At 51.3% G+C, this 13,350-nt stretch overlaps 5 protein-coding genes across 5 annotated transcripts; 2 read left to right on the forward strand and 3 right to left on the reverse strand.

Annotated features, from left to right (window-relative positions):
* The first annotated feature begins 1,840 nt into the window (after nucleotides 1-1,840).
* Nucleotides 1,841-2,622, forward strand: LOC122923462 (histone H4). The gene has a single exon (XM_044274272.1). It carries the CDS (start codon nucleotides 1,856-1,858, stop codon nucleotides 2,165-2,167), a length of 312 nt encoding a protein of 103 aa, XP_044130207.1. The 5' UTR covers nucleotides 1,841-1,855; the 3' UTR covers nucleotides 2,168-2,622.
* Nucleotides 2,623-3,138: 516 nt separating this feature from the next.
* LOC122923448 (histone H3) lies at nucleotides 3,139-3,713 on the forward strand. Its single transcript, XM_044274257.1, has one exon. It carries the CDS (start codon nucleotides 3,165-3,167, stop codon nucleotides 3,573-3,575), a length of 411 nt encoding a protein of 136 aa, XP_044130192.1. The 5' UTR covers nucleotides 3,139-3,164; the 3' UTR covers nucleotides 3,576-3,713.
* A 389-nt stretch (nucleotides 3,714-4,102) lies between these two features.
* On the reverse strand, nucleotides 4,103-4,985 carry LOC122923450 (histone H2A type 1-like). Its single transcript, XM_044274259.1, has one exon. The coding sequence runs from the start codon at nucleotides 4,861-4,863 to the stop codon at nucleotides 4,471-4,473; it is 393 nt and encodes a 130-aa protein (XP_044130194.1). The 5' UTR covers nucleotides 4,864-4,985; the 3' UTR covers nucleotides 4,103-4,470.
* Nucleotides 4,986-6,072: 1,087 nt separating this feature from the next.
* Nucleotides 6,073-7,519, reverse strand: LOC122923446 (histone H1B-like). Its single transcript, XM_044274255.1, has one exon. The coding sequence runs from the start codon at nucleotides 6,863-6,865 to the stop codon at nucleotides 6,218-6,220; it is 648 nt and encodes a 215-aa protein (XP_044130190.1). The 5' UTR covers nucleotides 6,866-7,519; the 3' UTR covers nucleotides 6,073-6,217.
* A 5,037-nt stretch (nucleotides 7,520-12,556) lies between these two features.
* On the reverse strand, nucleotides 12,557-13,094 carry LOC122923460 (histone H4). Its single transcript, XM_044274270.1, has one exon. The coding sequence runs from the start codon at nucleotides 12,969-12,971 to the stop codon at nucleotides 12,660-12,662; it is 312 nt and encodes a 103-aa protein (XP_044130205.1). The 5' UTR covers nucleotides 12,972-13,094; the 3' UTR covers nucleotides 12,557-12,659.
* Nucleotides 13,095-13,350: the final 256 nt, after the last annotated feature.

Here is a 13,350-nt window from a genome sequence, read left to right on the forward strand (position 1 = left end):
TTATGTAGAGGCTGTTAAAATGGAGAATGTAATACAACGGGGAGGCTAATAATGTTATATGGAAGCTGTAATGCAATGTGTAGGATGTAATGTAATATAGAGGCTATAATATAATGTGGCGGCCGTAAATTGGGAGGCTGTAATATAATGTGGAGGTTGGTAATGTAATATGGAGGCTGTAATATAATGTGGATGCTTTAAGGTAGAGGCTCATAAAATGGAGGCTGCAATATAATGTGGAGGCTGGTAGTATAGAGACTGTAATGTAATGTAGAGGCTAGTAATATTGAGGCTAAAAATATGGAGGCTGTAACATAATGTTTAGGCTGTGATGTAATGTAGAGGACGATAATATGAAGTCTGCAATATAATGTGGAGGCCGGTAATGTACCATAGAGACTGTAATGTAGAGGCGGTCATACGGAGGCTGTAATATTATGTGGATGCCGGTAATGTTAAGTGGAGGCTGGTAATAAGGAGTCTATAATATAATTTGGAGACTGGCAGTATAGAGGCTGTAATTTAGAGGATAGTAATATGGAGGCTGTAACAATGTTTAGGCTGTGATGTAATGTAGAGGACAGTAATATGGAGTCTGTAATATAATGTGGAGGCTGGTAATGTAACATGGAGACTGTAATGTAGAGGCCGGTAATACGAAGGCTGGAAATGTAACATGAAGGCTGTAATATAATGTTGAGGCTGGCAATATGGAGGCTGTTATATAATGTGGACGTTGGTAATGTAATATGGAGGCTGTAATATAATGTGGATACTGGTAATGTAATATGAAGGCTGTAATGTAATATAGAGGCTGGTAATGTTATGACTGTTAATATAATATGGAGGCTGTGATATAATATAGATAGTTTAATATAATGCGGAGGATATAATGTGCAGGCCGGTAATGTTATATGGAGGCTGTAATATAATTTGGAGTCTGTAATGTAATGTGGAGGCTGTAATGTAATGCAGAGGCTGTAATAAAATGTGGAGGCTGGTAATGTAACATGGAGGCAGTAATGTAATATGTAGGCTGTAATATAATTTGGAGTCTGTAATGTAATGCAGAGGCTGGTAATATGAAGGCTGTAATATAATGTTGAGGCTGTGATGTAATGTGGAGGCTGGTAGTATGGAGGCTGGTAATATGGAGGCTGTAACATAATGTTTATGCTGTGATGTAATGTAGATTACGGTAATATAATGTGGAGGCCGGTAATGTAACATGGAGGCTGTAATATAATATGGAGGCTATAATGTAATGTAGAGGCTGAAAATATAAAGGCTGTTATATAATGTTGAGATTGATAATACAAAATGGAGGCTGTAATGTAAAATAGAGGCTGTGATGTAATGTGGAGGCTGGTAGTATGGAGGCTGATAATATTATGTGGAGGCTGTGATGTAATCTGGAGGTTGGTAGTATGGAGGCTGTAATGTAATGTAGAGGCCGGTAATATGGAGGCTGTAATATAATGTGGAGGTCGGTAATGTAACATGGAGGCAGTAAAGTAATGTGGAGGCTATACTGTAATGTGGAGGCTATACTGTAATGTAGAGGCCGGTGATATAATATGGAGGCTATAATGTTGAGGTTGATAATATATTATAGAGGCTTTAATCTTTAATATAATGTAATTTACAGGCTGGTAATACGGGGGCTGGAAAATGAAAGCCACCAGCACTTCTGAGCTCAGCCAATCACAGCTGGAGGGCGGGGCCTGGAGTTCAGGAACAGCCCCGCCCCCAGAAATGCGCCCTCTCCGTGCAGTTCTCCTCCAGGTCCGCCCGTGCTCCATATAAAGGAGGGCTCTGGGCTGAGCAGTCACTGCTTTCTGCTCAGACCTAGAAGATGTCTGGTCGCGGTAAAGGAGGGAAAGGGCTCGGGAAAGGCGGCGCCAAGCGGCACAGGAAGGTGCTCCGGGATAACATCCAGGGCATCACCAAGCCTGCCATCCGCCGTCTAGCTCGCAGGGGAGGCGTCAAGCGCATCTCCGGCCTCATCTATGAGGAGACCCGCGGGGTGCTGAAAGTCTTCCTGGAGAACGTCATCCGGGACGCCGTCACCTACACCGAGCACGCCAAGAGGAAGACCGTCACCGCCATGGACGTGGTCTACGCGCTCAAGCGCCAGGGCCGCACTCTCTACGGCTTCGGGGGTTAATGCTGCCTCCGTCCTCGCAGCACAAAGGCTCTTCTCAGAGCCGCCCACATCTTCCCGGGGAGAAGCTACAATTCCTTCTGCGCTCAGCCACTGAGGGGTTAACACTGCCTGGACAATTGTCCGAGATCAGCGGCGCCCTGTGCTCAGTACAGCCGGAGGTCTACAATACAGAAAGCCCCAGTAATGTAAATCCCGAGCCCCGGGTGTTCTCCACCGCTCCTGTCCCCGCAGCCACAAGACGAGCGGTGCTCGGAGACTGAGGGGTTAATCCGTCCCGGAGCTGCAGAGACAAAGACGCCAATGAGCGGCGCTGGTACGGGTCACATGACCGGCTCCTCCTGTAGATCAGCGGCTCAACTATAGGCGGGAAATTCAAATGAGCCAATGAGCGACGAGATCCTGAGCTCTCCCAGCCAATAGGAGCAGAGCTCTGGACCCCTCAGCCGTTATGTGCCCGTAGGAGCGGAGCCTCGTCCTCCGTTCCTGCACTGAGCGGCCGCACAGCCCGCGGAAACGCACAAGAGGAGGATGAGGGGAGTAGTGATCCATCCACCCATTCAGCAGAGCCGGGGGGCGGAGTATCAGGAGGGGTGGGGCTCACTAACCCGGCGCTGAAAGAGTTAACCCATCCCCTATTCCCGCAGAGGAGCCGGAGCCCCCGCCCGCTGTGAGCGGAGAACGAGGGCAGAAGGGCGGAGTGGAGCTCGTCTGAGGAGGAGGTGGTGGGAAGGGACTGACCGCCCGCTTCATGTAGGAGGGGCTTATTACCTGGAGACACGCCCATCAGCTGGGACTGGCGGATAGGATGAGCTCCGCCTCTTGTGAACGATGATTGGTAACGGGGGTTTTGGCGGGCACATCTTTGTACGAATAAACCAATAGGGATGTAGGGGGTGTGGTTTACATGAGCCAATGAGGACGAGGCCGGGAGTATAAATGATCTGCACGGTCCGCTCCTCACCTCATTCGCTTGCTGTGTACGGATCTCTGCAGCGCCATGGCCAGGACCAAGCAGACAGCCCGTAAGTCCACCGGTGGGAAAGCTCCCCGCAAGCAGCTGGCCACTAAGGCCGCCAGGAAGAGCGCCCCCGCCACTGGCGGAGTCAAGAAGCCTCACCGCTACCGGCCCGGGACCGTCGCTCTCCGGGAGATCCGGCGCTACCAGAAGTCCACCGAGCTGCTCATCAGGAAGCTGCCCTTCCAGCGCCTGGTCAGAGAGATCGCCCAGGACTTCAAGACCGACCTTCGCTTCCAGAGCTCGGCCGTCATGGCCCTGCAGGAGGCCAGCGAGGCTTACCTGGTCGGGCTCTTCGAGGACACCAACCTCTGCGCCATCCACGCCAAGCGGGTCACCATCATGCCCAAGGATATCCAGCTGGCCCGCAGGATCCGTGGGGAGAGGGCTTAGATCTGCGTCCCGCACCCAACAAAGGCTCTTCTCAGAGCCACCACCTCCTCCTCAGACGAGCTCCACTCCGCCCTTCACCTCTGCGCACAGGAGGCGGGTTAACCCTCTCAGCCCTGTGATTAGTAAGAGCAGTTCCTTTATCCAGAAGGCGCTCTCTCTGTATGTCCCCCGTCTATCAGGGACTCGCTGACCGTGACCGATAACCGCCTCCATCCTCCCTGCCCACCGCCCTCTCCACTCAGCGCTGCGGGAGAAGGGGGCGGGGCTATAGAACAAGTGCTTTACAGTGATTGGCTGATCTCTGGCTTTTGAAATTCCCGCTCAATTACAGTCCGGTTAGAGATCAGCGGCCAAACCCTCTCCAGCAGCAATGTCTGCCCGCACTATGTCCGGAGTAGTGCTGTCCGATCCGTGTCCGAGCAGCAGGGGGGAGCGGAGGCGCACACAGGACAGGGGGTCGTGCGCTGAGGCTAAGAATCCCATCATCCTACTGACTTAGACTCCTCCTATTCTCCGAGTCACTAGAGCAGCACACGGAGTCTAGGACCAGGCTGCAGCGGTATAAAGCCCTCCCAGTGCTGTCCATATAATAGGACGCCTCCAGCAGTGCCCCCCACTCAGTATAATGCCCAGACCAGTGCCCCCAGCTCCCCCTCTAGTCCTCCGTCAGGGCACCACTGGTCTAACACTTATTACCTATCCGGGTCACTGGTCAGCCCGAGTCAGCAACTGAAGCCAAAGACTCCATTCATGTAAAACATCCCATCTCTGGTCAGGAGCGGTAAGTGCCCCTGTGTGACGCCTCCACAGCGGAGATCAGCGGCATCGCCAGCTCAGTCGTACAGACCATGTGGGCGGCTCTTAGAAGAGCCTTTGGTTTGGGGCAGAGCCGGGCTCACTTGCTCTTGGCCGGCTTGCTGCTCTCGGTCTTCTTGGGCAGCAGCACGGCCTGGATGTTGGGCAGGACGCCGCCCTGGGCGATGGTGACTCCGCCCAGCAGCTTGTTGAGCTCCTCGTCGTTGCGCACGGCCAGCTGCAGGTGACGGGGGATGATGCGGGTCTTCTTGTTGTCGCGGGCGGCATTGCCGGCCAGCTCCAGGATCTCGGCGGTGAGATACTCGAGCACAGCGGCCAAGTAGACGGGAGCGCCGGCGCCCACCCTCTGGGCGTAGTTGCCCTTGCGGAGGAGCCTGTGCACACGGCCGACCGGGAACTGGAGCCCTGCCCGGGATGAGCGGGTCTTGGCCTTAGCCCGCACTTTGCCTCCTTGTTTGCCGCGTCCAGACATCGTTCTCTTCTCTGTACAGATGAGACTGACAGCCCCGCTCCGCCCGTCACCTCTTATACCCGGGTGGCGCAGGGGGAACTCCTCTGTGATTGGCTGAATCCAAATCCGGTTTTCAGCGCCAAATCCTGCAGCCAATGAGGAAGCAGATGACATGAAAAGGCTCGTGAGGACACGCCCCCTTTTCTCCACCAATTGCCGGCCGCCCCCCCTATAGCACCGTGTCCCGGTGTATCCCCGAGTGCCCGGCTCTGTGGGTCCATCCAGCCGCTCGTCCTTCAATACCTCCTCCTCCTCAAGTGTCCACTACTCCCCCCATCCTCCTCAAATGTCCAATCACTACTCCCCCCATCCTTCTCTCTGGCCGATCATTACCCCCCCCCCCCCATCCTCAGTGTCCAATCACTACTCCCCCCATCCTTCTCTTTGGCCGATCACTACTCCCCTCATCCTCCCGAGTATACGATCACTGCTCCCCTCATCCTCCCGATCAGTGGTCTATAATGAGGGAATAATCCGCCTCGGACATGAGGCTTCCATGTATTCACACAATGCGGCAGCTCCGTCCTAGAGAAGGTGGGGGCTCTGTGAAGAGCAGGAGCGGGGGGCGGAGCAGCAGGAGGGGAGGAGCTCACATCATCCATTCAGCTGAGCCGGGGGCGGAGCAGCAGGAGGGGCGGGGCTCACAAATATTCATTCAAAAGAGCCGGGGGCGGAGGAACAGGAGGGGAGTGGCTCACAACATCCATTCAGCTTAGACAGGGGGCAGGGCTCACAACTATTTATTCAAAAGAGCCGGGGGGCGGAGCAGGAGGGGAGGCGGGGCTCACAGCCATCCATTTAGATGAGTCGGGGGCGGAGCTTGTCCACGGCCGCTGAATTCTAACCGGACGGTAATTGAGAGGGTATTTTAAAAGCCATGGTACTAGTTCTACAGCCCCGCCCCCATAGCCTGCTCAGTATTAACCCGTCAGTGGCGGCCTTCTCCCGCTCCCCACCGGAGAACAGTCCCGTATTCTCTGTGCGGAGAAGAGCGGCTCCATCGCTGCGCTGGTGTCCAGGGATAGAGCGCACGACCCCCCTGCACTCACAGTACACTCAGCGGCGGCATCACTACCAGGAGAGGGCGGGGCGCAGCGAGAGGCGGGGCGGGTATCAGCCGAGCAGAGAGGCCCTGATAGACTGAAGAGAGCGGCGCTGACAGGGTTAACCCGCCCCCTATTCCTTCCCGCAGAGGAGCCGGAGCCCCCGCCCGCCGTGAGCGGAGAACGAGGGCAGAAGGGCGGAGTGGAGCTCGTCTGAGGAGGAGGTGGCGGCTCTGAGAAGAGCCTTTGGGGAGAGGTGCGGGCGGCGCCGGTTACTTCTTGGCCGCGCTCTTCTTGGCTTTCGCCGCTTTCTTAGCCGGACTCTTGGCAGCCTTGGGTTTGGCCGCCTTCTTAGCCGGACTCTTGGCCAGCTTCTTGGGCTTGGGGGCAGCCTTCGGCTTCTTGGGGCTCTTGGCTGCTTTCTTGGCCGCGGCTGGTTTCTTGGTCTTTTTCGGGCTCTTGGCCGGAGCCTTCTTGGGCTTCTTCGGGGATTTAGCGGGCTTCTTGGCCGCAGTAGCTGCAGGTTTCTTGGCCGCCGCCGGCTTCTTCTTGGCTGCCTTGTCCTTGGTCTCCTGCTGCTTCTTGTTGAGCTTGAAGGAGCCGGAGGCGCCGCTGCCCTTCACCTGGGTGAGGGTCCCCTTGGTGACCAGAGCCCTGATGGCCACCTTGATGCGGCTATTATTCTTCTCCACATCGCATCCTCCTGCAGCCAGAGCCTTCTTCAGGGCGGCCAGAGACACCCCGCTGCGCTCCTTGGAGGCGGACACGGCTGTGACGAGGAGCTCGGACACGCTGGGACCGGACGGCTTCTTGCTTTTCTTGGCGCCCCCTGCAGCGGCGGATTTCTTCGGCTGCTTCTTGGACTTGGCGGCCGCTTCGGCGGGAGGAGGAGCGGCGGCTGCTGGCGCGGTCTCTGCCATCTTGTGTGGGACGTAAATACAAAGACTTCTCCTGGAGAAAATACTGAGGCCGGAGCCGGGGCCGCCTCTTATATGTGGAGCGCTGCGCAGTGATTGGCTGCTGAGCTCCGCCCTCCTGCGCGTCTATTGGCTGACACTAGACACAGGCCCCGCCTTCACCCCTCTCAGCCCGGCTGCAGCTCCGCTCTCCCCTTGTGCTTCCCTGCCCGGGAGAAGAGCCCTTTAGCGGCTAGAACCGGACAGCAGAGGCCGCCTTCTCCGCGCCTGCCTCCTCCCGGACATCCCCCCTCACCGTGTGCCGCCGTCTGTGGCGGAGGAGGCGGGAGCAGGCCCCGGGATCTCCGCCACAGTCCTCCCGCTCTGCCTGACGTTCTGCACATCCGGCTGGATCCGGCCCGATGGCTCCGCTGCGGGGGCTCGTTCCCTCTCTTCCCGGCCCTCGTCCCCATCCCAGGGCTCTTCCCCACAAGGTGGGGCCGCAGGAAGCTGCTCGGACGCTGCGGGGAGGAGCTGGAGCCGCGGAGAGCCCGGGAGGGTAACACAGGCGGCGGCCTCCGCTCCCTGCCGGCTCCAGTGCTCCGTGTCCCCGCACATTCCCCGCTGCAGTGATGCCGCCTCATGTGTACAGGGCTCTCAGGGAGCAGAGATGCGTCTTGTGGCCAGGGCTGCAGCAGAGGGGGTGCCGGTACAATGGGGCAGAGTATGGCCCCGCCCCCCAGAAGTATGGACCCCGCTTTACTGACCCCCGGAAATATTCTGGGGAGTAAGAAATGTGGAGAAAACTGTCCCTATAATCCCCTCATTGCACCTCCGTAACCTCAGGACAATACGGCAAAGTACAGTATAGAATAGTACAGTATAGTATATTATAGTACAGCACAGTATATTATAGTATAGGACAGTATAGTACAGCACAGTATATTACAGTACAGCACAGTATGGTATATTACAGTATAGTATGGAGGCTGGTAATATAATGTGGAGGCTGGTAATATAATGTGGACGCTTTAATGTAGAGGCCCATAATATGGAGGCTGTCATATAATGTGGAGGCCGGTAATATAATATGGAGGCTGTAATGTAGAGGCGGGTAATATTGAGGCTGTCATATAATGTAGAGGCTGGTAATATAGTACAGAGGCTATAATGTAATGTTGAGGTTGGTAATATAGAGGCTGTAATATAATGTTTAGGATATAATGTAATGTGGAGGCTAGTTATATGGAGGCTGTCATATAATGTGGAGGCTGAAAATATGGAGGCTGTAACAATGTTTAGGCTGTGATGTAATGTAGAGGACGGTAATATGGAGTCTGTAATATAATGTGGAGGCTGGTAATGTAACATGTAGACTGTAATGTAGAGGCCAGTAATACAGAGGCTGTAATGTAACATAGAGACAGGTAATGTTAAGTGGAGGCTGGTAATATGAAGGCTGTAATATATTGTGGAAGCAGTGATGCAATGTGGATAACGGTAATATGGAGGCTGGTAATGTAACATGTAGACTGTAATGTAGAGGCCAGTAATACAGAGGCTGTAATATAACACGGAGGCCGGCAATTTAAAATGTAAGCTGGTAATATGGAGGCTGTAATATAATGTGGAGGCTGTGATGTAATGTGGAGGCTGGTAGTATAGAGACTGTAATGTAGAGGCTAGCAATATGGAGTCTGTAACATAATCTTTAAGCTGTGATGTAATGTATAGGCTGATAATATGAAGTCTGTAATATAATGTGAAGGCCGGTAATACGAAGGCTGGAAATGTAATGTGGAGGCTGGTAATATAGAGGCTGTAATATGATGTGGAGGCTATAATGTAACGTAGAGGCTGAAAATATGAAGGCTGCAAGAAAATGCTGAGGTTGATAATATAAAATGGAGGCTGAAATGTAATATAGAAGCTGCAATGTAATGTGGAGGCTGGTAGTATGGAGGCTGGTAGCATGAAGGCTGAAATGTAATGTAGAGGCTTATAATATGGAGGCTGTAAATATGGACATTGGTAATGTAATATGGAGACTGTAATGTAGAGGCCGGTAATAGGGAGCAGTAATATAATGTGGAGGCGGGTAATGTAATATTGAGGCTGTAATGTAATGCAGAGGCCGGTAATATGAAGGATGTAATATAATGTGGAGGCTGTAATATAATATGGAGGCTGTTATATAATGTGGAGGCCAGTTATATGGAGGCTGTTATATAATGTGGATACTGGTAATGTAATATGAAGGCTGTAATGTAATGTAGAGGCCGTTAATGTTATGACTGTTAATATAATATGGAGGCTGTAATATAATATAGATAGTTTAATATAACGCGGAGGATATAATGTGCAGGCCGGTAATGTTATATGGAGGCTGTAATATAATTTGGAGTCTGTAATGTAATGTGGAGGCTTGTAGTATGGAGGCTGTAATGTAATGCAGAGGCTGGTAGTATAGAGGCTGTAATATAATGTTGAGGTTGATAATAAAATATAGATGTTTTAATATAATGTGGAGGATATGATGTAATTTACAGGCTGGTAATATGGAGGATGTAATGTAGAGGCCGGTAATATGGAGGCTGTAATATAATATGGACGCCGGTAATATAATATGGAGGCTGGTAATGTAACCTGTAGACTGTAATGTAGAGGCCAGTAATGCAGAGGCTGTAATGTAACATGGAGGCCGGTAATGTAACATAGAGACAAGTAATGTTAAGTGGAGGCTGGTAATATGAAGGCTGTAATATATTGTGGAAGCAGTGATGCAATGTGGAGAACGGTAATATGGAGTCTGTAATATAATATGGAGGCTCGTAATGTAACATGTAGCCTGTAAGGTAGAGGCCAGTAATACAGAGGCTGTAATGGAACATGGAGGGCAGTAATGTAACATACAGACAGGTAATGTTAAGTGGAGGCTGGTAATATGAAGGCTGTAATATATTTTGGAAGCAGTGATGCAATGTGGAGAACGGTAATATGGAGTCTGTAATATAATATGGAGGCTGGTAATGTAACATGTAAACTGTAATGTAGAGGCCATGAATACGGAGGCTGTAATATAACACGGAGGCCGGTAATTTTAAATGGAGGCTGGTAATATGGAGGCTGGTAGTATAGAGACTGTAATGTAATGTAGAGGCTAGCAATATGGAGGCTGTAACATAATGTTTAGGCTGTGATGTAATGTAGAGGCTGATAATATGAAGTCTGTAATATAATGTGGAGGCCGGTAATGTAACATGGAGACTGTAATGTAGAGGCCGGTAATACGAAGGCTGGAAATGTAACATGGAGGCTGTAATCTAATGTGGAGGCTGGTAATATAGAGGCTGTAATATGATGTGGAGGCTATAATGTAATGTAGAGACTTAAAATATGAAGGCTGCAATATAATGCTGAGGTTGATAATATAAAATGGAGGCTGAAATGTAATATAGAAGCTGCAATGTAATGTGGAGGCTGGTAGGATGAAGGCTGTAATATAATGTGGAGGCTGTAATGTACTGTGGAGGCTGGTAGCATGAAGGCTGAAATGTAATGTAGAGGCTTATAATATGGAGGCTGTGATGAAATGTGGAGGCTGAAAATATGGAGGCTGGTAATGTAATATGGAGACTGTAATGTAGAGGCTGGTAATAGGGAGCAGTAATATAATGTGGAGGCGGGTAATGTAATATTGAGGCTGTAATGTAATGCAGAGGCCGGTAATATGAAGGATGTAATATAATGTGGAGGCTGTAATATAATATGGAGGCTGTTATGTAATGTGGAGGCTGTTATATAATATGAATACTGGTAATGTAATAATGAAGGCTGTAATGTAGAGGCCGGTAATGTTATGACTGTTAATATAATATGGAGGCTGTAATATAATAAAGATACTTTAATATAATGCAGAGGATATAATGTGCAGGCCGGTAATGTTATATGGAGGCTGTAATATAATTTGGAGTCTGTAATGTAATGTGGAGGCTGGTAGTATGGAGGCTGTAATGTAATGTAATGTAGAGGCTAGTAATATAATGTGCAGGCCGGTAATGTAATTTGGAGGCTGTAATATAATTTGGAGTCTGTAATGTAATGTGGAGGCTGGTAGTATGGAGGCTGTAATGTAATGTAATGTAGAGGCTAGTAATATAATGTGCAGGCCGGTAATGTAATATGAAGGCTGTAATATAATGTGGAGGCTGGTATGTAATGTAGAGGCTAGTAATATAATGTGGATGCTGTGATGTAATGTGGAGGCTGAAAATATGGAGGCTGTAACAATGTTTATGCTGTGATGTAATGTAGATGACGGTAATATAATGTGGAGGCCGGTAATGTAACATAGAGGCTGTAATATAATATGGAGGCTATAATGTAATGTAGAGGCTGAAAATATGAAGGCTTTAAAATAATGTTGAGATTGATAATACAAAATGGAGGCTGTAATGTAAAATAGAGGGTGTGATGTAATGTGGAGGTTGGTAGTATGGAGGCTGTAATGTAATTTAGAGGCTGTGATGTAATGTAGAGGCCGGTAATATGGAGGCTGTAATATAATGTGGAGGTCGGTAATGTAACATGGAGGCAGTAAAGTAATGTGGAGGCTATACTGTAATGTAGAGGCCGGTAATATAATATGGAGGCTGGTAGTATGGAGGCTGTAAAATAATGTGGAGGCTATAATGTTGAGGTTGATAATATATTATAGAGGCTTTAATCTTTAATATAATGTCATTTACAGGCTGGTAATACGGAGGCTGGAAAATGAAATCTCCGAGGGCACCAAGGCCGTCACCAAGTACACCAGCGCCAAGTGAGCGCCCCCCGCTCTCCGGACCCAAAGGCTCTTCTCAGAGCCCCCACCCTGTCTCCAGCGGAGCTGCTCCCGCGTCTCCCCGTTCTCACAGTGGCTGCGGTTTCCTCACTGTCAGCTAGATGAGATGCGGTACCGCTAGTGGAAGTTACAATACAAGCTATCCTGCTCCATGCCCATTCACTACACCCATCATCCTCCTCCATGCCCATTCACTACTCCCATCATCCTGCTCCATGCCCATTCACTACACCCATCATCCTCCTCCATGCCCATTCACTGCTCCCATCATCCTCCTCCATGCCCATTCACTACTCCCATCATCCTGCTCCATGCCCATTCACTGCTCCCATCCTCCTCCTCCATGCCCATTCACTGCTCCCATCATCCTCCTCCATGCCCATTCACTACACCCATCATCCTCCTCCATGCCCATTCACTACTCCCATCATCCTTCTCAGTGTGGCGCTCCCGGGGGACAGGCTGTGCGGCCGCTCAGGACAGGAGGACGAGGCTCCGCTCCTACGGGCACATAACGGCTGAGGGGTCCAGAGCTCTGCTCCTATTGGCTGGGCGAGCTCAGGATCTCGTCGCTCATTTGAATTTCCCGCCTATAGTTGAGCTGCTGATCTACAGGAGGAGCCGGTCATGTGACCCGTACCAGCGCCGCTCATTGGCGTCTTTGTCTCTGCAGCTCCGGGACGGATTAACCCCTCAGTCTCCGAGCACCGCTGGTCTTGTAGCTGCGGGGGCAGGAGCGGTGGAGAACACCCGGGGCTCGGGATTTACATTACTGGGGCTTTCTGTATTGTAGACCTCCGGCTGTACTGAGCACAGGGCGCCGCTGATCTCGGACAATTGTCCGGCTCTCCGCCCTCTGATGTGCGGGCGGTGTTAACCCCTCAGTGGCTGAGCGCAGAAGGAATTGTAGCTTCTCCCCGGGAAGATGTGGGCGGCTCTGAGAAGAGCCTTTGTGTTGTGAGGACGGAGGCAGCATTAACCCCCGAAGCCGTAGAGAGTGCGGCCCTGGCGCTTGAGCGCGTAGACCACGTCCATGGCGGTGACGGTCTTCCTCTTGGCGTGCTCGGTGTAGGTGACGGCGTCCCGGATGACGTTCTCCAGGAAGACTTTCAGCACCCCGCGGGTCTCCTCATAGATGAGGCCGGAGATGCGCTTGACGCCTCCCCTGCGAGCTAGACGGCGGATGGCAGGCTTGGTGATGCCCTGGATGTTATCACGGAGCACCTTCCTGTGCCGCTTGGCGCCGCCTTTCCCGAGCCCTTTCCCTCCTTTACCGCGACCAGACATCTTCTAGGTGTGAGCAGAAAGCAGTGACTGCTCAGCCCAGAGCCCTCCTTTATATGGAGCATGGGCGGACCTGGAGGAGAACTGCACGGAGAGGCTGGGGGCGGGGCTGTTCCTGAACACCAGGCCCCGCCCTCCAGCTGTGATTGGCTGAGCTCAGAAGTGCTGGTGGCTTTCATTTTCCAGCCTGTAAATTACATCATATCCTCCGCATTATATTATCAACCTCAACATTCTATTACAGCCTCCACACTACCAGCCTCTGCATTACATCTATGTTTCTATTACAGCCTTCATATTACATTACCAGCATCCACATCATATAACAGGCTCCATATTATCGTCCTCTACATTACATCACAGCATAAACATTGTTACAGCC

The sequence above is a fragment of the Bufo gargarizans genome, unplaced genomic scaffold (genome assembly GCF_014858855.1).
Source record: "Bufo gargarizans isolate SCDJY-AF-19 unplaced genomic scaffold, ASM1485885v1 original_scaffold_1618_pilon, whole genome shotgun sequence".
NCBI classification, from domain to species: Eukaryota; Metazoa; Chordata; class Amphibia; order Anura; family Bufonidae; genus Bufo; species Bufo gargarizans.